Source organism: Eleutherodactylus coqui, chromosome 2 (assembly GCF_035609145.1).
Source record: "Eleutherodactylus coqui strain aEleCoq1 chromosome 2, aEleCoq1.hap1, whole genome shotgun sequence".
Lineage (NCBI taxonomy): Eukaryota > Metazoa > Chordata > Amphibia > Anura > Eleutherodactylidae > Eleutherodactylus > Eleutherodactylus coqui.
This window is the reverse complement of record NC_089838.1, coordinates 242576661-242602499: the sequence shown is the minus strand read 5'-3', so window position 1 is coordinate 242602499 and position 25839 is coordinate 242576661. Positions and strand designations below refer to the sequence as shown.

Genomic DNA, 25839 nt, shown 5'->3' with positions numbered 1-25839 from the left:
TTTCGCTGCAAAACACAGGCATTAAAAGGCATGTGGTTTACACTTTTTGTTCACACTCGCTGAAACAAATTATTTGTTCCCGGAGTGGAAAAAAAATCAAATCGCAGCATGCTCTATTGTGCCGCGGACCTCATGCAGATGGCCTTCATTGAAGTCAATGGAGGCGAACGACCCGCAGCTCTTACACACAAGTTCGTGTCCAGAAAAGGCGCCGATGTCCAGCAGAGAATGCTCTCAAATGGTCCAGCACTGATGACGCTGCATGTATTGTGAACCTTTTTTACTGCGGATGAGACTGTCTTTTTAAGTGTGGGATCTAATCCATTAGCAGACACTTGAAAGAAGGTCACTTAATTCAATACACACAATAGCAAGTCTTTGTGTTAAGAGTTTATCTAAAGAGAGCTAATGTGGCATTTGTGTTCACCTTCATTAGAATATCAGATCTGAATTTAATCACGCATCATTTGACATAGTGATTTTGGATGTCCAACGTTGTGCTGAATAGGGATTTGTAGGTATGTCTTCTCCAGTGTTCTTACAGGTGATCCTCTTGTCACTTCAATTTTATCCTGGCTAAATTAAGAGTTAATAGGCTTATCTACAGCTCTTGTACAATTCATGAAGATGCTGTGCACCTCTCACTGCAGAAACCCAATTCTTATATCATACAGTGGTTACCGAGTAAATTTACACTATTTCTATATTTCCTATATAAGGTTTTTTTTTACTTATTCTTCCTCTTTGTGGGAGTGAACTGTAATGTGCTTAAAACATACCGTACTGCCCTGTAAAAATGATTGTAATATTGTATGAATTATTCTAAATGTGGTTTTGCAATACACGGTTATCCTGAATAAATTAATATAAACACTATGTTCATATGTTAAAAACTGGTTTATTAGTGATGAATCACAGTAGGTCACCAGCGATAAACTTTTTGGATTTATGAATAGTACAACTGTACCATAAACTTGTAAGGCACCAACCTAAAGAAAATCTGTAATGTCCCCACAGCACAATAAACTAAGTTATGGTGGTGTTAGAGGATGTGACAGGAAGCTGGCTCCCGTGATCCAGCAGTGCCCCCCATTAAAAATGGCGCTGGCGCTGCAAATCCAATTCATTTTACAGTGCTGTGCACGCTCTCCTGTACAAGTCTACAGGAGGCCAGCACGGCTCTGGGAAAAGTCGGATTTGCAGTGTCGGTGCGATCTTCAAAGGGGGGCTGCCTGTCACGTCCCCTAAAAACACTTAGTTTATGGTGCTGTGGGGACATGACAGGTTCCCTTTAAACAGCTACCTCCCAATTTTTTGTACTGTCACACAATGCATAGTATGTCTATGTGATGTTAGCCGCCATTGCATTGCTTGGATAGTCCTCTTGAAATGTAAGTAACTGGCTTTGAACAAATCCTATTTAATGTGCTGAGCCTTTCCTAGCCCTCCCCCACTGGTGCAGATGGTAAGACGTACATTGACTTTGTCCTGTCAATCAGATGCTAATCTCTGTTTTATAGCTTTGCCTATAGCATGATAAATCGCCAGCATGGATCTACGGGATGGTAAAAATAATTCCTCGTAGCACTGAAGAAATGACAGAAATGGTCGTGAAGCTGTTGGTGATGCATATATCAACATTTGTTTTTATGTGTTATCCTGACATGACGATGAGGGAGACGACTCGTTGATGGGATCTACAACAAGAATTATCACCATGAATAAAGGAAAACAGCACAACCTTACTTTTACGGACATCCTGGGGCACAATAAATTTTGAAGACTATCTACCATCAATAATCATCACTAAACATCCTTTCAATATAAGAAGAACCCGACGGCTCTTGCTGAGATAGAAGAAAAAAACTTTAGACAAATCTTACTATTTTACAACATACAACCAAACTGTCAAGATGTGGAAGATACAATCTCCTAAAATGAGGATCTTTAGATTGTAGAGACAAAACACTACCAACTATGAGGCTGATGGATGAAATGGCTGTTCGGAAGGCCATAAGGAGGAACAAACTATGCAAGGATTTCATCAATTCTGCCTACTACCAGGTGAGATTTTGAGGCAATATATATCCCCCCCCCCCCCAAAAAAAAAAAAAAATTGTATTAGCACTTATTATTTTGTTTGCATTAAAATTGGATAAACTTTTTTTTCAGTACCACCGATTGATATTCAGTAGCTGAACCTTTTAATACATACTTGGGGTGATGTAGGTAGAAGGCCCACTTGCGACTATTTCACCCAATGCCCACCTGCACTTGGAACCCTAGTGCAGTTACATAGAGTTATCACTGTGTCTTCAAGTCATCTGCACAAAGTAATTTAATTTTTGATGTGTATTCTATTTCTAGAGGCAAGTACCCCTTAATCAAATGACATCCAAATTCCCCCAATGCTATGATCATCCACTGTGCTGCCTATTAAATGCATAGCATGAGGACAGTTGGAGAACCATCTAGGGACATGGCATGTACCACCTGAGGTATATGTACCACGGGTTCAGATTTTAGGGCCTACAGTTCTAACTAATATGTGTTTCAGACAACTTTGATTTTTAGGATTTTTTACTGAAGGGTTTGGGATCAAAAAATAATTTGAATTGACCATCCTAACCCACAGTAGACTATAGTAACATTCATCTGGGTGGTTATTCCTTACATTTCTGTACCACAAGATTTTATATGTCTTATATGATTAATGTGTTTGCCCAGAATAGTATGTTTACAGGGAAACATTACATAGCTCTTAATGGTTCAGTAGATATAATGAGTATACAGGCTTTGACTGATATTTGCTAGCCAGCTGGCTGCATTTGAATCTTGGTCTGGAGGCAGAAGATAATTTTCTCCAGTTCACACTACTTATCATTTAGTCTACATAAATATGGGGTATATGGGCTCACATAGCAGTCAGAGAACCGTGTAATGTAGTGTCCAGCCATATCTTCCCATTCTAATTTTGTTCTTTTTTTGCAGATATGTTGCTGCTGTGGGCCCTCTCCATGCTCTTTGTGTTGTGCATGCTTTCCTAGCATTAAGGTGTCTACTGGTACCAGACTACTGTACACATTTTTCCACATTTTCGCCTCCACCGTCTGCTGCCTCATGCTTTCGAGAAGGGTGTCAGAAATTATCAAAGAACATGTGAGTACAGGCAGCTCTATATAACAATTATTGTTAGGGTTAATGTGCACAGGCGTTTTTTCATCGCGTATCACATGTGCTTGACACGCATGCGTGATACGCAGTGAATGGAGGCAATGAAAGTCAATGGAATTTTATTCCTCCATGCACACTAGCGTGTGTAGACAGTGTTTCTATATGGTGGAGAAATAAATCGCAGCATGCACTATTTCTCTGCATATGATACGGAGCCCTGCTATGGGCACTATATCAAAATGCTGTCCCTATGCAGACATTGCAAGAGGGCAGCGTTTCGAAACGCATCCCTGCTCTGAACAGAGCGGGGAATTTGAATTTAAAAAAATCACTCTACGCATATCCGTGACATCATATCCCCGGACATGCGCAGTGCATACCTGGCTGATACGCGGTCTCTGCTGGCAGAGTGAAAGTTCTCTGTTTGTGTGAAACGGTGAAGGAGACCCAAGCCGTTTTACATATATACCCATAGACATAAGCCTTTATGATTTATTAACTTACTAGCATTTTGTAGCAGTTGTCTATATGCACACAAAAAAAATCAACAATACATGTGCTGTTGGAGCCAACAGGGCTCCTCTGAGTTTACTGTGTGGGTCAACTTAGTTTTTCAGAAGTTTTGTGCACAAAAGGTAACAGATTGACACAATGCTCTGTATCAAGCCAGTACGCTTCTGATTTATTCAAAGGAAAACAATCGCTTTTATGGACAAATGTTACATCACAAAATAGGAGTATACAAACAATCATACTGGATTGGTTAATATAATATTATGGTAGTTCACATGTTAGTAAAGTATCAAAAGGGAAAGAATTTGCTGAGGTATATAATGTTATCTGTAGATGAGCAGCTTATCCAATCAGAATGTACAATTGCTCCGTGAGAAGCATGTGTGGGAAGTATGTACAAGGGTCTAGCACATTCTGATGTTCTACATGAGCACGTTTAACTGCTAGCCATTTCCTATAAAGCTAGATATATGAATATATATACAGTGGGGAGAAAAAGTATTTACTTTGTTATATATCCTTTTTTGGCAATGACAGAGGTCAAACGTTTTCTGTAAGTCCTCACAAGGTTGGCACACACTGTGGCTGGTATGTTGGCCCATTCCTCCATGCAGATCTCCTCAAGAGCAGTGATGTTTTGGGGCTTTCGCTGGGCAACACAGACTTTCAACTCCATCCAAAGGTTTTCTATAGGGTTGAGATCTCGAGACTGGCTAGGCCACTCCAGGACCTTGAAATGGTTCTTACGAAGCCACTCCTTCGTTGCCCTGGCGGTGTGCTTGGGATCATTGTCATTCTGAAAGACCCAGTCACGTTTCATCTTCAGTGCCCTTGCTGATGGAAGAAGGTTTGCACTCAAAATCTCACGATACATGGCCCCATTCATTCTTTCATGTATACGGATCAGTCGTCCTGATCCCTTTGCAGAGTAACAGATCCAAAGCATGATGTTGCCACCCCCATGCTTCACAGTAGGTATGGTGCTCTTTGGATGCAACTCAGCATTCTTTCTCCTCCAAACACGACGAGTTGTGTTTTTGCCAAACAGTTCTACTTTGGTTTCATCTGACCATATGACATTCTCCCAATACTCTTCTGGATCACCCGAATGCTTTGTAGCAAACTTCAGTCGGCCACAGACATGTACTGGCTTAAGCAGAAGGACATGTCTGGCACTGCAGGATCTGAGTCCCTGGCGGCGTATTGTGTTACTGATGGTAGCCTTTGTTACGTTGGTTCCAGATCTCTGCAGGTCATTTACTAGGTTCCCCCACGTGGTTCTGGGATTTTTGCTCACTGTTCTTGTGATCATTTTGACCCCACAGGGTGAGAATTTGTGTGGAGCCCCATATCGAGGGAGATTATCAGTGGTCTTGTATCTCTTCCATTTTCTAATTATTGCTCCCACAGTTGATTCCTTCACACCAAGCTGCTTGCCTATTGCAGATTCAGTCTTACCAGTCTGGTGCAGGGCTACAATTTTATTTCTGGTGTCCTTCGACAGCTCTTTGGTCTTCACCATAGTGGAGTTTGGAGTGTGACTGCTTAAGGTTGTGGACAGGTGTCTTTTATACTGATAACAAGTTCAAACAGGTGCCATTACTACAGGTAATGAGTGGAGGACAGAGGATCCTCTTAAAGAAGAAGTTACAGGTCTGTGAGACCCAGAAATCTTGCTTGTTTGTAGGTGACCAAATACTTATTTTCCACCATAATTTGCAAATAAATTAGTTAAAAATCAGACAATGTGATTTTCTGGATGTGTTTTCTCATGTTGTCTCTCATAGTTGAGGTCTACCTATGATGTCAATTACAGGCCTCTCTCATCTTTGTAAGTGGGAGAACTTGTACAATTGGTATCTGACTAAATACTTTTTTTCCCCACTCTATATATATGTTAGCCTAGGCTGATGTAAGAAACACATTTATTATTACTATAGAAGACCCTCCTTTTTGTTTCTTAGAGCAGCCAGGTGAACTTCTAGCCAGGTACTTGCTAATGCCCTAGTGACATTAGCCGGAATTCCTACACCACTTCCCCGGAATCCCCAACTGACGTCCCCCTAGCGTTGCACAAACAAAAAGTATCATAGGAAGGCACTGCAAGAAGAGAGGGTTGATTGAAAGCAGATTCAGCTTTTGAGTCAGTAGTCAAAGGCAAAGCATCATCATACATAACATGAACAGCTTTGTCAATAGTCTTTGAGATTAATCCCCGAAGGCACAGAATAATGCAGTCAATAATAGCAATAGCAGTAAGAATAGTCACTAAAGTTTCAGCAAAAGATGAAATCCAGTGGCTCCATCTGCCGAAAGTATCAGTCCACCAGTCACCAAAAGGGTTCGGAGATGACAGAATTTGCTGCTAGTTCTTTAAAGAGTCTAGTTAGACCGTTCAGAGTCTTAGTTATGGAACCATAGCTGTGAAAAAGATAACAAGGATTGAACAACCTAGGAGAAAGCATATGTTCAGAGAAAGCATGTGGGGAGACTCTCTTGCAATGATACACGTGTATCCAGTTGGATCCTAACATCTGTAGCGGTGGTCAGGAACACTTGTTATGAACTGTCAAGTCTGGGTTCTAGAGCTTTATGGACATGTCTTTTGGTAACCACCCAACCTCTAAGTTTCACAGAAGGAGTTTCTTCTAAGCTGTCAGGATCTGGAAGGGAAGCAAACACTCGAGAATATACATTAGTTAGGCGTTTTATGAGAGCACTAACACAGTTTGTCAAACTTCCATGCTGCATCTGGAGTTATTGTGGTAAATACAATTCTAACCTTAGTGCCGACCCAAAAAGTACCTCATATTGGCTGAGGCCTATTCTGTTAGGTATGTACCTTACGGAGAAGAGTGCCAAGGGGAGGCACTCAGTCCATGGTCTATGGAGCTCTGCCATGGCCTTCTGGATCGTGGTTTCTAAGGTACTATTTAGGCTCTCTACTCTACCACTGCTTTGTAGATGGTACGGAGCATGAAAGGCCTGTTTTACTCCCAACACTTTCATTACTTTCTGCATCACTTCTCCTGTGGAGGGAGTACCTCAGTCACTCTCAGTTGTCTCTGCTACTCTGTACCTGTGTACCACCTCAGATTTCAGTTTTTAGTGGTGGCGTTTGTGAGCGGGAAAGCCAGACTGGCTACCTTGAGAACAGGTCTAGGCAGACCAGAATGAACTTGTACCTGCCCACCATTGGCAGTTGGAAGTAGTTTACTTGAAAACGCCGCAATGGGTAGTCGGGACGAGGGCTGCACTGCATGGGAGCCTATACAGACCTACCCACATTGTTCTGTGCACAAATCAGGCAGTCCTGTGTATATTTAGCTGCCATGACGGTAAATTCTCGTGCATACTAGTGACTAGCAACCACATCTGTCATAGCTGTTTTTGACAGGTGTGTATTTCCATGAGAGGCCGGAGCCATGATGGGATAGGGGCCTGTTGAAGACAGAGTTTGTTGGATACCATTCATTTATCTCCAGGTGTCTCTCTGCCCTTTTTGCTGGTTCCCATTGTTCCTTTTTTCCCCCTTGGTTGGCTGCTTTTTTAACTGCATCAACAGGTCATAATCCACTTGGGGTGATGTCTGAGGTGGTACCTATACCGCCCCAACCCCTGATGGATAAAGTCTGGGCTTCTGTGTGGCTGTCTTTACAGCCTGATCAGCTGGATGATTTATGGTTGCCTCTTTTATGCCATCCTTGGAGTGGCCTTTTGTTGCATTTTCAGGCCACTCTCTCGGGCAGCTAAGAGGGCTTCCATCAGTGCCTGTATACCTTTACAGTTTTTAATTGTTTTTTCACTTGCTCTCAAGAATGACCTCGCTTTCCAGATAGGTCCGTAGTCATGAGCAATACCATAAGCATAGCGTGAGTCTGTGTAAACGCAAGACGTGTTCTCGTGAGCATGCTTGCATGCTTCTTCCAGAGCTCGCAATTTAGCTTCTCAGGCTGACATGCAAGATGGAAGAGGTTCGGCTTTGACCACATCATGTAAGGAAAGCACAACATAACCTGTATAGAACCTGCCTTCTTGACCATTCCTTGATCCATCCACAAAGAGTGCAAAATCAGGGTCGTCTAATGACTGATCAACATGACTGAATACCCTGTCTCCTGGCCCATTAGCTAGTGCATAGTCATGTGTATCAAGCTGAAAGAAAAAAAACTATCAGGTGATTATAACCACCTCCCTCCTTTTCCAGATGCAGCAAGGTAGCGGAATTGAGAGTGTCGCAATGCTGACACGTTAAGTGGTATGAGCAGAGCGCACTGTAGGTAAAAGTGACATCCTGTGGAGCAAAGTCTGAGCGAAAACCTATGACAGTGTTGACTGAGATATCATGGGGCCAAATACTGTCATAGGAAAATTGAGGCAATATTTATCACTGCATATTCTGAACTTTAGGAGTTCATGAATAGAATATCACAGTTGCCGTTAAGCCTGACACTGACATATACAAAGGCATAGAAATAGGAAAACAAAAATGTGAATGAAATTTACATGCTACCCTGGGTGGTTATTAAAGTCTTATGCATAGGGGGAGAGAAATTTTTATCCCCAGTCAATATCTGCATCACATATTTTACATTCATCACAGCCTGAACATTGGTCATTAACTTTCATCCATCCATGCAGTGAAGTCTTTCTCTCTCATATAAATATTAAAACACCATATAATCCTCCACACACAATGTTTACCACTGTTACAGGTTTCAGGAAATTGTGGATCCACTGCACCAACCAAACCAAGCTAAGGACAGTCCCTGAGTGGTTGGTAGCCGACTCCTCAGATAGATGGACTGTAGACAGGGAAAGGGAAACTGACCCTTGGCTATAGGGAGAATGGCAGACTTCTACCTTTAAGCACAGTGATTGCCCTCATAAGAGCGGCCCTGCACTGGAACCTGACTATCCCTGATAGGGCGAAACTCAGAAGCAGGCAAAAGTAGCAAACTACAGAACCAGAAGGAACTTTCAGCAAACAGAGGAGCACACAGATGCAGATATAAAGACAGAACTGGTGACTATGCCAGCTCAGAAAGCCTACAGCAGACCCACAAAGTCACAGAAGCATGGAATAGATCACACAGATACAGAACCTGCACACTGTTCATACCAGAACATACAGATATGCCTGAAACAGGCACAACACAGAGAGGCTGACAAGAGACAGGTCAGACTAAACCCTGTCTGCAGACAGAGCTCAGAGAGCAGGGCAGAACTGAGACACAACCAAGTGACCAGAGAAGGCTGAGTGTCATGAACAAACAAACACCAATTGAAAAGCACTAAGAAGTGTATCAGCTTAGCTGAAATAGGGGAGTAATAGCTAATGAACCCCTCTGGTGAGCTGAGAAAAAGAGAGCTGGTTAACCCTCTCAGTGTTAGACAAAAGCAGACAGGGAAAGCAGAGGGACGCTAGCAGCTGGCTGGCGCAGCATAGCATAAAAATTCACACAAGTACTACATTTTTCCTCATCCGCATACAAATGCATTCAATCACTACCACCTCCCTCTGGAATTCCTGTTATCAGGGACAGCAGAAGTGAAGAGAAGAAAAAAAATTACACTGATGAAGGGCAAAAACCCTGAAACAGCTGTACATACATGGAGTCTGGCTTTGCTTGTAATTCCTGGTCATTGTAACAAGGCTTGTATAAAAAGTCTGACTTTGGCTTGAAGGAATGCTGCCTTTCACTAGGTGGCACTGTGGAGGATTTATTCCATCTCCCTTATTTGCATATTACCCAGAGGAGCGTGCATGGCCATTTGAGTCTCCTTACTTAGTTTATAGTTGCTCTCCCTAAGGAGAAAAGATAGCGTTTTCAACCCCCATCCCAGGCCTCTCACTAGCAAAGCCAGACTCCTACTGTACACTGATGAAGGGCAAAAACCCTGAAACAGCTGTATGCACATGGAGTCTGGCTTTGCTTGTAATTCCCGGTCATTGTAACAAGGCTTGTATAAAAAGTCTGACTTTGGCTTGAAGGAATGCTGCCTTTCACTAGGTGGCACTGTGGAGGATTTATTCCATCTACCTGATTTGCATATTACCCAGAGGAGCGTGCATGGCCATTTGAGACTCCTTACTTAGTTTATAGTTGCTCTCCGTAAGGAGAAAAGATAGCGTTTTCGACAACTATCTGATGTCTAACATCAACTTTTCATCCAGCAATGCAACACCGCAAAACCACACAGTGAAGTCACATAGAGTTATTTGTCTTTATAGATGAGCACATTAAAAGAAGGAGGAACCTATTAGGATCCACTCAATCCAACGCACAGCACCAGAAGCAGCAGAACGTACAATGAGGAGTAGGAATAATACATATGTATATATATCCTACCCTATTGCTGCAGCGGGTTCCTGATTGCAAAGTCTGCTAGCCTGAGTGCCAGTTGGTTGGATCTGTGGTTCCAGACTACTCATCCCTGTTTGGAAGCCAGAATTGTTGTCGGAGCCAACAGGACTCCTCTGAGTTCATTGTGTGGGCCAAATTAGTTAATCAGAAGTTTTGTGCACAAAACAGATTGACAGAATGCTCTGTATCAAGCCAGTACACTTCTAATTTATTCAACGGAATACAATCGCTTTGGGGCGCAAGTCTCCATTCCTATATGTACTGTACAAAAAATAGTTTTTTTAAATGACACGATTGCCAAAAAAATAAAAATCATATTTTTTTTCGTCTGCTTTGCTTAGATTTATTCAAAAACTGTGGGGTCAAAATATACAGTACACCCCTAGATGAATTCATTAAGAGGTTTAGTTGTGGGGATTCTCTGTCTTTTGGGCCGCTCAAGGGCTCTACAAGTGGGCAATGGGGCATAAATCACCTTCAAGCAAAATGTCCGTTCTGAAAGTCACCAGCTGCTCTTTTCAGTTTGGGCCCCGTTGTGCATAGAGACATAATATTAGGGCCACAGTGGGTATGTTTCTGAACATAGGACAAACAGAGGTATCCCTTTTGGGGTGTAAATCCTCATTTTCATGTACAATATAGAACAAAAATATGTCTTTAAAATTACATATTTGTAAAAATATGAGATTTTATTTTTTCTCCTTTAGATTACATTAATTCCTGAAAAAAATGTGGGGTCAAAATACTCATGAGCCCCCTCAGTGAATACATTAAGGGGTGTAGTTTTTTAAATGGGGTCATTTGTGGAGGTATCTATCATTCTGACACCTATGAGCCTTTGCAATCTTGGCTTGGTGCAGGAAAACTAAGTGTTCCTCAAAATGTTTATAAGTAATGTTAAATTTGTACGTCTTCTAAATGGTTAACAAAAAAACAAGGTTTTTCCAATGTGCGGCCAGAATAAAGTAAACCGATGGAAATATATATCTTGTCAAAAAATTGCACATATTTGAGATATTACAGTTGAAAATGTGAAAAAATAAAAAAAATTCCCAATTTTGGCACTTTTAATGCTATCGGTCTATTTTTATCACCTGGATGAAGTACAATATGTGTTGAAAAACAATGTCAGAATCACTTGGATATGCAAAACCTTTACAGAGTTACTCTATGTTAAAGTGACACGTCAGATTTCCAAAATTTGGTTCCGCCACTAAAGCGCAAACAGGCTTCGTCACTAAGGGGTTAAGGCTTGCTTAAAAAGTCTGATATTCACTTGCAGGAATGCTGCCTTCCAATAGGTGGCGCTGCAGAGGTATTGTTCCAGCTTCCTATTTGCATTTTGGAGAGGCTAAACACAGTGCCCAGATGTTAGAATAAGTCTAGGAACATTTCTTATAAATGTCTTTCCTTTAACGAATCCTTCCTACAGTCAGAGTAATGAATACATCACATAAAGTTTTTGCGAAGAATGTTGGGTCAAAGGGTGTAGTTTTGAAATTCACCCTCTGCCCCCAGCTGCATGATGTGTATATGGGCAGAGTACATTTTGTGATATGTCCGTATATTCTGCACAATATATACAAATAAGTATATAAACACTGATGGAAATTGCACCAAATTTATCACAAAGGTGAATGCTGTATAATAAATTTGGTACAACTCACTAGATGATGATGGACACTTTTCTTCAATCCCCCTCAGGGCTGATGTACTTTACATCAAACTTTTGCAGTACTAAATTTAGTGCGAATGATAAAAATAACTATTGAGCATTTTAAACCTCCTCTTAGCCATGTCCCTTTTCCTAGAAACTTTTCCAAGTCTAGTCCGAAAAGTGTCTAAAACATGATAAATGTGATGCACCCTGTGTATGCTGGTTTATTGTGGCAATCTGCAGCAAACTCCTGGCACGTTTTGCTTAGTAAATCTTCCCTTTGTTTTCTTATTCTGCAACTCAGTTATTTTCTTGAGCTACATCTGACTATATGTTGCCTCCTTTTAATGACAGGTGCCTTGGATTTTTCTCCTATGCAACCACTTGCCCGGCGGTAAGGACTGTGACATGCTTGTTGGATATACGGCTGTTTACCGGGTCTGCTTCGGCACTGCATCCTTCTATTTCATGCAGTCAGTGTTCCTCATCAATGTGAAGACTACACAGGAGTTCAGGGCGATGGTCCACAATGGGTATAGTTGAACACTATCTTATGTTGTGATTAATGTACAATAGCTTGCAAATTTACACATCCCTCTGTTACATGAAGTCCGTCACTAAAAAAACAAGCAATAAGCCATTGTCAACACTCCATTGGCACCGTGGTCTTATGTAGTAGTATCATACCTTCTGTTTGTCTGTAAATGCAGTTGTCCAGGGGATATGAGCGTTTTATAGGTTTCCTATGGTCTATATAAGCTAGTTGAAATCCATCCAATGGGTGATATAGATAGCTCGTTGTAGTCTGGACTGTCTTGCGCTCGGTTCTTTTCAACTCCTCCCCTTATCAAATGAATGAAGCTGTAGACAATGGGGGCTAACCCTGTCACCCATCGGCAATGGTTAATGATATAACTGCTGAAATGTTTTCTCCACAGAGCAGGAAGTATCAGTCTATTATTAGGCTCTGTGGTCAGTGTGAAAAATGCAGGATTTTAGGATAGTTTTCTTAATATAGATTGTAACCAAAAGTTAAAAAAAATCACCAAAAAATACTTAGAATATATGTTTAACACAAAAATGGGATTTATATAATAGTTTATTTCCTAATGACACATTCCCTTTAAGGGAAAATATATGTAGAAAAAAGGTAAAGTTTAAAGGGTATATAACTTTTCAGACAACTTATGCTCATCTAATAGCCTGCGCGTCTCATCAATCTTGTTATGTGCTTTAATTCATTTTTTTCTGTTTTACCACTAAAAATCAAGGCTGAATTGCTGCCCCTTCAGCAATTCATAGTTTCTTAGAAGGCATTCAACTCAGGCACATTTTTCCAGCATCTATGAAAAAAATAGATGCGTCTATGATTTTTTTGAGGCTTGTAGTACTTGAGGGGGTCATTATAGAAGGCACTAGTCAGGCCCCACATGTAATACTGCGCACAGTTCTGGTCACCGGTGTTCAGGAAAGATGTTACAGTACTGGAGGGGGTTCAAAAAAGAGCGATTAAACCAATACATGGAATGACAGGACTGGAATACCCAGAGAGGCTATCCAAATTGGGATTATTTACTCTTGAAAAAAGAAGGCTAAGGGGCAACCAAATAACCATGTATAAATACATGAGGGGACGATACAAGGATCTCTCCCATGATCTGTTTATATCCAGGACTATGACGGCAACAAGGAGGCATCTGCTACGTTTAGAAGAAAGCAGGTTTCATCAGCAACATAGAAAAGGGTTCTTTACTGTAAGAACAGTTAGACTGTGGAACTCTCTGCCTGAGGAAGTGGTGATGGCAAAATCCATAGAGGAGTTTAAAAGGGGACTTGATGTCTTTCTGGAGCAGAAGGATATTATAGGTTATAAATATTAGGTTAATTGTTAATCCGGGTATACAGGCAGGTAGGAAATATTAGGGGTTGATCCAGACATTAGTTTGATTTGCCATTAGGGAGTCGGGAAGGGATTTTTTCCCCAAAAGGGCTAATTGGCTTCTGCTCTTGGGGGTTTTTTGCCTTCCTCTGGATCAACAACAGAGGAGGATAAACAGGCTGGACTAGATGGACATTGTCTTCATTTGGCCTTACGAACTATGTCATTATGTTACTATGTATTTTACAGCTCAGAACAAATGCTGGTAATTATCGGTGTCTGAGGTGTAGACATGTATCTGTAAAAATTGTTCGCTATCCATGACTTTTGTCAAGTAGTCTAGAAAAAATAAAAATTCATGTTTGCAACCCTGATTCAACTTCTGTAGTAACTGGGACATTAGGACTTTTCTTATCTGTGGGGGAGAGTCTCAGCTTCCCTGCCCTCACACAGCTCTCAGATCTGCAGTCAGTGTGTACACAATCGCCGCATCTCCTGATATTTACCTAATGCATGTTACAATGCAGTTGTGGATCCACTGTGTTGTCCTACCAAGTGAAACCATCCGGCAGGACAGACAGCTGACTCCGGGGAGAAAACTGCGCAAAAACAAACTCGGTACAACGGCTGAGGACCGACCTGACCCTGAACTAGGATGGGCTACATAACCCTCACCTGGAGGTACCCCTGAAGGTGTGGTGGTTCAGGCCGCCTTGCCTATCCCTAACATCTGGTGGTCCCTACCTACCTAGTGAAGACAGGAACCCAGGTTCAGTTACACTGAGCTGAGCAGTTATGGAGGAGGGAAGAGTGGATGTGTAGTAAAAGCAGAACACAATCCTATACAGTGGTAACAGACACAGGAGATAGACAATAGACAGGCTGCTGTGACCAGCAGCAACACGGACAGAAAGCTGGATTCAAACAGAAACACAATATCATCCAGAAAAAGCACACACAAAGAACAGGATGCAACCAGGATAGTTGCTGCTGCAGCAGCTCGCATACAGTCATGCAAGGAATTACACAACAACATCAAGCATTCTGGAAAAGGTCTGGGAAGGTTAAATAGGAGGAGAATTGCAAATCACCCCCAGCTGGGTGGAGGAGCCAGACACAGTAACCCTGTGGATGCTGGAAGAAACAGAAGCAGGCTCTGCTAGACCTAACAATTCACTGGTATGTGCACTTATCTTTATGCTACAGGCATTATATGTGTATCTAGTGTGCTGTGGGCAAAGCAGTATAATTCTTATTGGATTGATCTTTATTAGCTGCTTTACTAGGTCTTGTGTGTTAGCATGCTCACAGCATAGGTACAGACCTCTAAATATGCTGTGACCATGCAAACATACAAAACCTAGTAAATCAGCTAAAAAAAGAAGAATCCAATAAGAATGAGTGCAGGGAAGCTGTTCCTATGAAGACAGCCCTTCCCCACGGCTAAAAAAAATCATCCAAATGTCCCAGTTACTACAGAAGCTGAATACCTAACAACAAGCAGTGGTTTGCAGAGGGTTTGCACTTTAGCCATGATTTACAGTGGTAAAATTTTAAAAAAGAAGAAAAAGAAAGTGTATTACATGATTGATGAGACACACATAGGCTATAAAATGAGCATAAGTTATCTGAAAAGTTTGGTATGTTTTAAGAAAAAATATAAAGTAAAAAAAAAACTCATTTTTTTCCCACAAAACCCTGTTTTATGGAATACAATTACAGAGTGGGTAGTGCTGCATTCTATAAGACTATTATGTCATTTATCCTGCAAAAATGACATGCAAAAGTAGTAAAAATAAAATTGGTATTGCTTTAATCGGACTGACCCGCAGAATAAACTTGATATGTCATTTATATCTCTTTGGAAATGCTGTAAAAATATCAAATAAAGCTAGAAATGATTTTTTTTGTTCATCTGCCTTCCGAAAAATGCAATAAGATGTCTTATACCACCAATGCCAACTCCAAGTTGTCCCGCAAAAAAACAATCCCTTGCACAGCTCCATTGGTCGAAAAATAAAAATGTTATGGATCTTGGAATGTGACAAAGCAAATAATATATATATATTTTAAGTGGTTTTACTGTGAGTGTATAAGTTGTGTCCTCTATTGACCTGCAGAAAATCTAGTTAACATGTCATTTATGTTGTACAGTTAACACCATAAAAAAAACTTCCAAAAAGCCAGAATTTCTTTTTGTTTTTCTCATCCACTTACAAAAATGTATAAATATAAACAGTACTTTATTTATAACCCGAGGTGGTACCATTAAAAAAGTACATTTTCCATAAAAGAAGCCCTCATATGGTGGTCGACAAAAAAAAAATCAAAATGTTGTATTTTTTTGGAACAAAACAGTGAAAAAACAAAAATAAATGCCTGCTCAATAAAGGAAACTTGTCACCTGCCTTATAGTGCTGTTAGGCGAGGTAACAGAGAGCCTAGAGTTACATTTTTCATACTCACCTGCTTCCTGATTCCTGCCGCTAAAGTCCACACTGATCAAAAATCTGACTCTTTGTCAGCGTTCAGTGCATGCTCTCCTATACAAGCCTATGGGAGAGCGCACACATGGGGCTCTGAAAAGAGTTGGATTTTTGGCTGCCGCACAGTCTTTACCGGCTGGCACCGCGGAAGCAGGAAGCGGGTGAGTCTGAAACATACAACACCCTGATTCCCTGTTAAAAGGATTGGCCACCTTCTAATTATTTATATTAACTAGCAACATATCCCCCACCCAATCTACAACTAGCAATGTGGAACAGAGGACCTTGCAATAAGTAGTGCTGAATTGATGAACTTAGTGTGGTCATATGATGCCTCATATTATTGCTGTAATATATATATATATATATATATATATATATATATATATATATATATATATACGGTATATATATACTGAACGATCGCTGCTTTAGGAACACCTACTCATTAATGGATTGGTCCACCCTTGTGGACGATCACTGCTTTCAGATGTCAGGGAACAGATTCTACAATGTGGTGAACATCCTCCATACTAAACCCATGCCCACTGCAGCAGCCCTGTTTGTTGGTGCACATTTTGCAGATAAGTGAGAGCAGATCTTGCACCTCCTCCAGCGTATCACAAACATGTTCAATGGGGTTACATTCTGGTGAGTTTGGTGGCCGAAGCAATCTGGAGAATTCATTGTTGTGTTGTTCCAGCCACTCCCTAGTGATTTTAGCTTGATGACATAGAGCGTTGACCTGTTGAAAGATGGCACTGTAGTTGGGGAAGACTACTTGAAGATATGGGTGCAGATGGTCAGCTAACAGTTCCCTGTAACATTCACCATTCAAGGATTGAGGTATGATGTCCAGTGGTCCTAGGCCAGGAAAACACCAGCCCCAGATCATGACACTACCACCTTGTTGAACCCAATGGGGCACCCATGAAACATGGCTTTATGCTGTTTATACCACATGTGGCCCCAGCCACCTGTATGATTCAACAGAAAAAGGGACTTGTCACTCCAGACAATCTTCTGTCTTGTGTACAAAGTACATTTATATCTTTCCTGGGACCATGCGAGCTGTTATCAATGATGTGGGGTCATCAGGAGCATCCTTATTGGTCTTTGGATATTGAACCCCAGTCGACACAGTATACGCCACATGGTCATTGTGATAATTTGTCTTTCTTCCCTACTGTTGTACTGCTGGGTCAGTTGTTCCACTGTGGCACATCATTGCTGAGATACCAGATATGCCACCCAATTCTCATCTCTAGGATCAACCACACGTGGCCTGCCATTGTATGATCTTCTATCAGATGTCTGTCCATGGTTCAACCAGTCTTGGTACACTCTTGATACTGTGGTTTGGGGATAGCCAACAAATGTGACTGTTTCAGAAATGCTGGAACCACGCCTCTGGGCACCAACAATCTGCCTGTGGCAAAGTCACTCAAGTCACCATGTTGCAAAATGATGCCTTCTGCTGCACCGAGGAGAGGTCAGCACATTATGTGAGAGCAGAGAGTGACAAAGCCATCACGTGTTGCCACGTTACTGATCTCAAGATGTCATGTGCCAGCTGTTCCTAAAGGGCCATTTACACGGAACGATTATTGCTCAAAATTCGTTCAAACCAACAAAATTGAATGATAATCATCCCATGTAAATGCAAAAACATTGTTTACTATTCCTTCACCATTCGTTATCGCTGACTTTCAGTGAGCATAAAAACCATCGCTGGATCGCAGGCTTGTCATTACGTGTAAACGCTCCCCACTCAGTGCTTCACATAGAAAGTGAAGCGCTGAGCAAGAAGCCTGTGATCCAGTGGTGAAGTCTACCAGTCTAAACGCTCTGCACAAGTGCTAACGACCTTAGCGGTGACGTCATCGCCCCGTGTGAAAGTGACATAATGTAGTGATGGTTCAGTGTGTATGTATGCCAGACAAGCAATAGCTTGCATAACTTGCACACATTCCTTCGTAGACGGGATGCTATAACTGCTGTGCTTATATGATGCCTGACATTATTCTGAGTTGATCAATGTGCCACTATTCTCTAAATGGACCCATAGCACAAGTTACAGATTAGGTGAGGTATGCAATATTAGTTATACAATTTTTCATGTTAGCAAATTATACCATTCATATTTCGAAAATGACCAAAGGTTCAAAATGGCCGATTTTGTGTTCCAAAATTGTGTAGCATCGGATTATTGTTTGGCTTCTTTACTACAAGATTATCTCAATGACTATGGAAAACGATTTGTGATATTTTATCGTGATGAAGATTGTGATTACATTTGTATCCTGATTTGTAGGTTTTGGTGTCTGAAGTTCCTGATTCTAATTGGAATGTGTGCTGCTGCATTTTTTATCCCCAGTGATTCTTTTATACGAGGTAAGAGATGTCGACAGAATAATACTGTCTTCTATGCCTATGTGATGTGATGGAAGGTGGTTGACTGTATGCATTGGCAGTTTTGTATATAGATGTAGGTTTTGCTATTGTGTAAGGCTAGAGCTACACACTTCAGCTGCGACAGGGGTGATGCGATCAAAGATTGGTGTGTAGTCCTGTAACCTTGCACTGCCATTGAAGTCAATGGAGTCACAGTGTGAGTTGCAGGGTACTGCGACTCGCAAGACATCCAATCTCAACGGATTTTTTTCCGACCTCCGAGTCAAAGTCACGGCACCCTGTAACTCACACAGCGACTCCATTGACTTCGATGGCAGTGTGAGATTGCAAGACTGCACAGTGTTCCCCGCTGCTACTCCCCCCCCCCCCCCCCCCCGCTCCACTACGCCTCCCCCTGCCCCCCGGCCCCCCCACCAAATCTTTTCACCCGAGTACGGAAGTACTCGAAAGTCGCGGTGCTCGATTGAGTAATTACTCGAAACGATTAGGTTCGCTCAGCTCTATTTTTAATCTAACTTTAACCCTTTCCAATCCACTGTCTGACGTCTAAAGACATTATGATTTAAAGCTGTACAGCTCCGATGTTGGAAGATGACCGTTGGGGTTCTCTTACTGTATATTGCCAGCCTTTCTGCTGTCAGAGCCTAGCCAACGTGTCACCTCCTGCAGTACTGGCTTTAGCCAGCAGATACCGCTGTTGTATAACTGCAGAAAAAGAGTAAGCCCCCTAGGAAAACCAGGATACCAATTGGATTGGAAAAGGTTAAAAGCACTTGGAAAATCCCTTGCACAAAAAATGTTTTAAGAAATGACCCATAAAAAAAACACATTAAAAGCACCAAAAAGACTTCACATTGCTGCTGTTTTTGCATGCATTTCAAAAAGCAAAATAAACCCTAGGTCTTGAGAGAAGGAGGCCTCAGGTATGACTCACAGGGTGGATTTGCGGTGGATTTTCTGTGTGGACGCTCTGCATAGAAAATACGCAGCATTTACAGTGGCAGCAGATGAGATTTGGAAAAAAAAGCTGCGAAAAAAATATATTCCAGAAATGGACATGCGGTGCAGAATTTAAACCCACAGCATGTCAATTATAAGTATAGCAACGGCTTTTCGGCGCAGAATCCATGTCTTTAAATAATTGGGTCAATTCCCCAATCCCCACCAAATTTCACATCAAAAACCACGTCAGATCTGCACCAAATTATGCGCTTTTTGATGTGGATTCTGCGCTGCAGAATGTCTACTGCTGACTCTCCGAAGCAAATCCGTCCGTGTGGACATGCACTTTGGGTGAAGGCTTACACAATCATAATATAACATTTTTGCGTATATATTACTGCCACAAATCCCAGCACAACCTTGGGATGTATCATGCTCATGCAAAACTGACCTTAGCATTTGTTCAATAGAATGATCATTTTAGTTGATCCCCTGCCATGTACTGGGTTTTATGTAATGTGACTCTTTAGCTGTTAGGGTGTGTTCACACGGGCAAAATTTTTCTGCCGGGACGCATCACAACATGCAGAGCTACAGAGTTTCGCACCAGAATCCGCAGGTGTAACTGCAGATATGGATGCAGAATTGCTGGCAGACTTAAGCCATTTTGAATTCCACATTAAAATCTGCAGGTAATCTGTGGATGTGGGGCAGAAATTACCGTGGCTTGTGGTGCGTCCTGCAGGCTAATGCTGCCAACGTGAAAGGTCCCTTATGGAACTAAACTTCTTAGTATGAGGACCAGGTGAGAATTGGAGTTCCATAGATACCAATATTTCCCATGACAAAGTTTTAGATATGTGCTTTGAATTACAGATTGATTTTGTTTACTGCATACATTAGTATATATAAATGTTAAATGAACACGCTATGTGCAAAAAGCACCAAATAGTCCACAAATAAAGACAATCTCATCCAATATGAAAATTCACAATAAAGCCCAAACATAAGATATTGTATAAATGTATATATGTGTCAATCATTTAAAACTTAAAGGGACTCTGTCAGCTGGAACACACTGTCCAAACTGTAGACATGTTATAGAGCAGGAGGAGCCGAGCAGGTTGGTATATAGTTTTATGGGGAAAGATTCAGTAGAACTTGTGTTTTATTCATTTAAATCTGCTCATTCTGAGCTGAACAGTCCAATGGGCGGAGCTATCAGTGATTGACAGCTATGAGTGTATAACTGTGAGTACAGAGGGGACTGTCAATCACTGATAGCTCCGCCCATTGGACCACTCAGCTCTGAACCTGCAGAGGTTTAAATGAATAAAATACAAGTCCTACTGAATCTTTCCCCATAAACCTATATATCAACCTGCTCTTCTCCTCATGCTGTATAACATGATGTCTGCAATTTGGACAGCTTGCTCCAGTTGACAGATTCCCTTGACTTTTAATAAATCTCTTAAAAAATGTGACTATAGATAACATAAGACACACAGACTGAAGTAGTCACACCAATATAGATATATACACATCATTTCAGACCCCCGGTACATTTGTGCTCAAAACACAGCAGGTTCTGATTACCAAAGGTCTGAAAAGCATTCCAGGTTAATCCATGCAGACATAAAATGACTCTTCACTATCCCTATTACACCCTACTGCAACACCTGTTAAAGCCATAATACCCTAGCACAGGGATGCTGTCCTGACAAGGACGAACTTGCCCCTCACAATACAATGCTCAATTAAGGTCCAATGCATTTCATCCCTGTCACAAGGGTCTCATCAGGGGATAGTATACAAGGTGTGTAAAAGTGATGGAGGACTGGCAAGTATATACTTTACATGTTCACAGTCACGTAGTGTCAGGCAAAGAAAACTCTCATATGTCCCAACAGCTACACATCCAAAGTGTCAGGTGCACAGATTATAGATGTGTGCCATGTGGCATCTGTCACACATAGCACCAGCGTGTGTTCTATTGCACTTAGCAGTTCCAGTCAGGGTTGTCCTTGTCAGGACAGGGTCCCTGTGTTAGGCTATTATGGCTTTAACAGGTGTTGTAGTAGAGTGGAATAGGGATAGTTAAGAGTTCTTTTATGGACACACGGAAACCTGGAATCCTTTTGAGAACTATAATAATCAGAGCTTGCTGTGTTTTGAGTATATATATATATATATATATATATATATATATATATATATATACACATATATACATTTCTCCAATATCAGATCATTTGGCTTTGTTGTGTATATATAAATGTTCCGTAAATGTATAAGTTAAGTTGATTCCACAACAGACTGACTCTTGGCATCTTTCTTTGCAGTGTGGCATTATGTGGGCATATGTGGTGGGTTTTCTTTTGTTCTCATCCAGCTGATATTGATTACAGCATTTGCTCACACCTGGAACAAGAATTGGTAAGATTATATTCCACATATATTTCAAATTATAATATCTTTTCAGCTGATAAATCACAGTTTAAATAGAAACAATTAGGTTGATGTATGCAGAAGAAGCCACCACAAGGGGGCAGTATAGACAGCGTCAGTAAAATCTTTGCTTTTTGCTAAAGTTTTCAAGAGTAACAACTAGTTTTTAGAATGCATAGCATTATGTGATTACCTTAGAAATGAGTGCCTTCTCTGCTTTAATTACTATATGTGGCTTTTATTTACCATATTACATATCTAAAGATATATGTATAAAGTAGCGTGGCAGCTTTTTTTTGGATAGTTGGGGTAATCTGAGCACAGAAAGCAACATACAAAATTCATTTCAGTAGTGTCGTAAATGGTTCAGTGTTAGAAGACTGCAATGGCACATATGGTCAATACTGAGAAACATGTAGAATGCAATGTCACTCTTGTAGGCTCTCATCAGTGTCGGGGATATATGCAGCATTCTCAGTGGTGCAACCAGTAGTTAGTAGGATGCATAATAGTAAAGGTATTAGTAATATGTAAATGCTATGTATTATCATATTACCATTGAACGCTATCTCTTTCTCTCTCCTCAGGTTGACCGGTGCATCTAAAGACAAACGCTGGTACATCGCCGTCCTGGTTGCTACATTGCTCTTCTACTCCATTGCCTCACTGGCCTTTTATTTCCTGTACACATATTTCACCCACCCAGCTGGATGTCTCCTGAACAAAGGACTGATAAGCATTAACATCAGCTTGTGTATAATCATGTCATTCATTTCCATCACCCCATGTGTGCAGCTCAGTAAGTACACCATATAGAACGCTTCCTAGTGACTTGGTAGCTTGCCTGGTAATGACATGGAGTAAAGAGCCTTGCTCTTATCCATTACTAGCACAGTTTTTACAATGCATCTTTTATTTAAGTCCCAACATTTTCCACAGCGCTCTACATTTTCAATGCCCAGATTAAAATTCTGGGGTCCCGAACGCCCCCCTTCCACCTTATAATGAGATTGCGAGGTGCCATTTGTTTGTCATGATAGCCTAGGGCTTTCTGAAGGCGGATATGTATGCAGAGTAGTATAGTAAAAAAAACGATACAAGTTTGGTATCGTAGTAATCGTACCGACCCGTAGAATAAAGTTATCAGGTCATTTTTGTTGCAGTTTGTGTGCCGTAGAAACAAGACGCACTGAGAGATGGCGGAATGTCACTTTTTTTTTTCATTTTACTCCACTTAGAATTTTTTTTAAAGTTTTTCAGTACATTATATGGTACTTTAAATAGCACCATTAAAAACAAGCCCCCATAGAGCGACGTCGATGGATAAATAAAAGAGTTACGATTTTTTAAGGGGGGGGGAGGAAAAAACAAAAATGGAAAAAAAAGGGCCACGTCATGAAGGGGTTAAAAGTGGTACAGTAAAAAAAAAAAACATATGAATTTAATATTGTTGTCATCGTACTGACCCATAAAATAAAGTGAGCATTTCATTTTTGCCTTAGTACATATGCTGTACAAACGAGGACCCCCACGCAAAGATGCTACGCCAGAGTGCTAAGGCAGCAGGAATGCAGTCCTAAGCTCTTACTCACGACCTGAATTTTGCAAGTTCAATCCCCGCATGGTCAAGGTTGACTCAGCCTTCCATCCTTCCGAGGTTGGTAAAATGAGTACCCAGCTTGGTGGGGGATCATAAATAAATTACTTGAAAGCTCTGCAGAATAAGTGCTATACAAATAACAAGATTTATTTATTTTATTTATTTTCCATTTCACTCTACTTAGAAATATTTGAACATTTTTTATTACCTTATATGGTACATTACTTACTCCCATTGAAAAATACAACTCGCTCCACAAAAAAAACAAGCCCTCAGACAGCTATGTTGATGCATAAATAAAATTATGTTATGCTTTTTTGAAAGTGGGGAGAAAAAAATGAAAATGCCTTAAGGGGTAAATATTTGAGGCAGTTCACTTCCTGTGCAACATTTTATAGAGAATCTGGAAGACTCCTCTCCCCAGGCCTCTTACAATACCTGTTTTTCACTTTAAAGCCTTATCTGAAAAAATAAAGGCTAAAATCTGATTGATTACTATCGACCCCACTGACACTTAGGGTTAGCGTAGCATCCGTGCCCGAGAACCTATATGTTAAAAGTAACTATATGACAGGTTATATTCTTCTTGCACGGTTTGAATGATCGCCGCAGATTTCCAGCTGTTTGGTTCAGTCTGATAACTTATTGCCCTCTGATCTGCAAAGAAATAAGCTAACTAGATTTATGTTTAAACTATTCTTCTAAATCCTATGAGAGCCCCCAGCTCTCTGCATCTCTTCCAGTAATCCCATTGGCACAAATCATATAGTGAGGCCATGCGAGGTCATGACTTTGTCTACTTAGCATGTGAATGGTATTCTCGTATCTTGACATTTGTACCAAAGGGGCTCCGAGTATCCGTCCGTTTGATGTTGCATCCCCTGCTGTTACTAGAGTGCCAGAATATTTCCAGGTTTAGAAACTACGATTCCATCCATGCGGAGGATGCTATATGCTTCTAGACTCGTTTACAACACTCGGTTTTACAACAGTAGTTCTCATTTCCTGTATAGGAGTAATTATAGAATTGTCTTTCTTTGTTTTGCAGAGCAGCCGCGGTCTGGATTGCTGCAAGCCTCCATCATTAGCTGCTATGTCACGTACCTTACGTTTTCAGCCCTGTCCAGCCGGCCTCCAGAAAGAGGTCAGTAGAATCTACATCGAAAAATCATAAATGATGCAATAATGAGCACATTATTGGGGGGGCTTCACACGGCCATATTTGCGCCCCGCACAGAATTAGAGCACACAATATGCCAAGAATAGAACCCATTGATGTCAATGATTAAGGGCAACAGGCTTGCCTGAAACATGTAAGACGGCACATGCTTCTTGTTCCTCCATGTCTGTCTGGATTGTTCATTAAAGAGAGTTTTTTACCCTACGCAGGACTTACTGCATTCTCCTGTGCATCAGTTGTGGTTTCCAGCCAGTCCTTGCATGGGAGCAACTTCAGAGAAGCTGGTTTCTGGTTTGCATTTCTATTGTTGTCAATGGGTTCGTTCTCAAAAACGCACGCAAAAAAAATAGGACCTGCGTTATCTTTTTGCATATTTACACAGCCAAGATTCCCTTAGAAGTTTTTGGGAGGTGCGTAAATGCGCAATATGCTGCGAAAATCCGTGAAAAATAGAACACATCTGGACCTTATTACGCTATATAGTTTTTTACATTGGTGCGGGAGGGTGTTGTGCTCTTATATGAACAGACCCTCTGTGCGCAAAAAATAGTTGCACTAAGGTAAGTGTATTTGGGGAAAATAAAGCATGTTATGCAAATGAGCGGGAAAATAGAGCATGCTGCATTTTTTTTTCTATGCAGGACCAAAATGCACAGGAAAATACGCTCATGTGAACAAACCCATTGAAATCAATGGGTTCTATTCTCTGTGTATTATGGCCGTGTGAAGAATTTCTTTAAGGCCCCATTCAGATGGCAGTATTGTCATCAGTATTTTGCATCAGGGATAGAACCCACAGAGAAAAAGTATAATAGAAAGTTTTGCACCTATTCTGTATATTGGACTCACAACTACTGATGCAAAATACTGAACAGAATACTGCCGTGTGAATGGGGCAAGAGATCTCCCCACACAAAGTCATAGCTAACATGAAGTTAACTACTTCACCCCGGTTGGCCTTTTTTTTTTTTGCTGTGTGTACAAGGACTAATTGTGGTTTCATCCACTCGCCATGTCCTTGCTTGAACCTTTGTATTGTAGTGCTGTCAGCCTGTTTATATGTCAGCATGGAAAGACAATGACTTCCCTAGTCCTTATTCCTTGTAATAATGAGGATTGTGGTCACCGTGGGGGTTTTATATCAGTCTCCCAGATAGATCAAAAAGTAATTGTCAAC

The 25839-nt window shown here is 41.1% G+C and overlaps 1 protein-coding gene across 1 annotated transcript in view; it reads left to right on the top strand.

Annotated features, from left to right (window-relative positions):
* The first annotated feature begins 1969 nt into the window (after positions 1 to 1969).
* The window catches only part of SERINC4 (serine incorporator 4), a 52106-nt gene continuing 28236 nt past the window's right edge, over positions 1970 to 25839 (top strand). The window contains exons 1-8 of the mRNA XM_066589980.1: positions 1970 to 2064; positions 2992 to 3159; positions 8746 to 8754; positions 12067 to 12245; positions 18392 to 18471; positions 21777 to 21870; positions 22470 to 22681; positions 24531 to 24626. Of these exons, the coding sequence (XP_066446077.1) occupies positions 1978 to 2064; positions 2992 to 3159; positions 8746 to 8754; positions 12067 to 12245; positions 18392 to 18471; positions 21777 to 21870; positions 22470 to 22681; positions 24531 to 24626 (925 nt within the window). The 5' untranslated portion in view covers positions 1970 to 1977. The remainder of the gene's footprint in view (positions 2065 to 2991; positions 3160 to 8745; positions 8755 to 12066; positions 12246 to 18391; positions 18472 to 21776; positions 21871 to 22469; positions 22682 to 24530; positions 24627 to 25839) is intronic.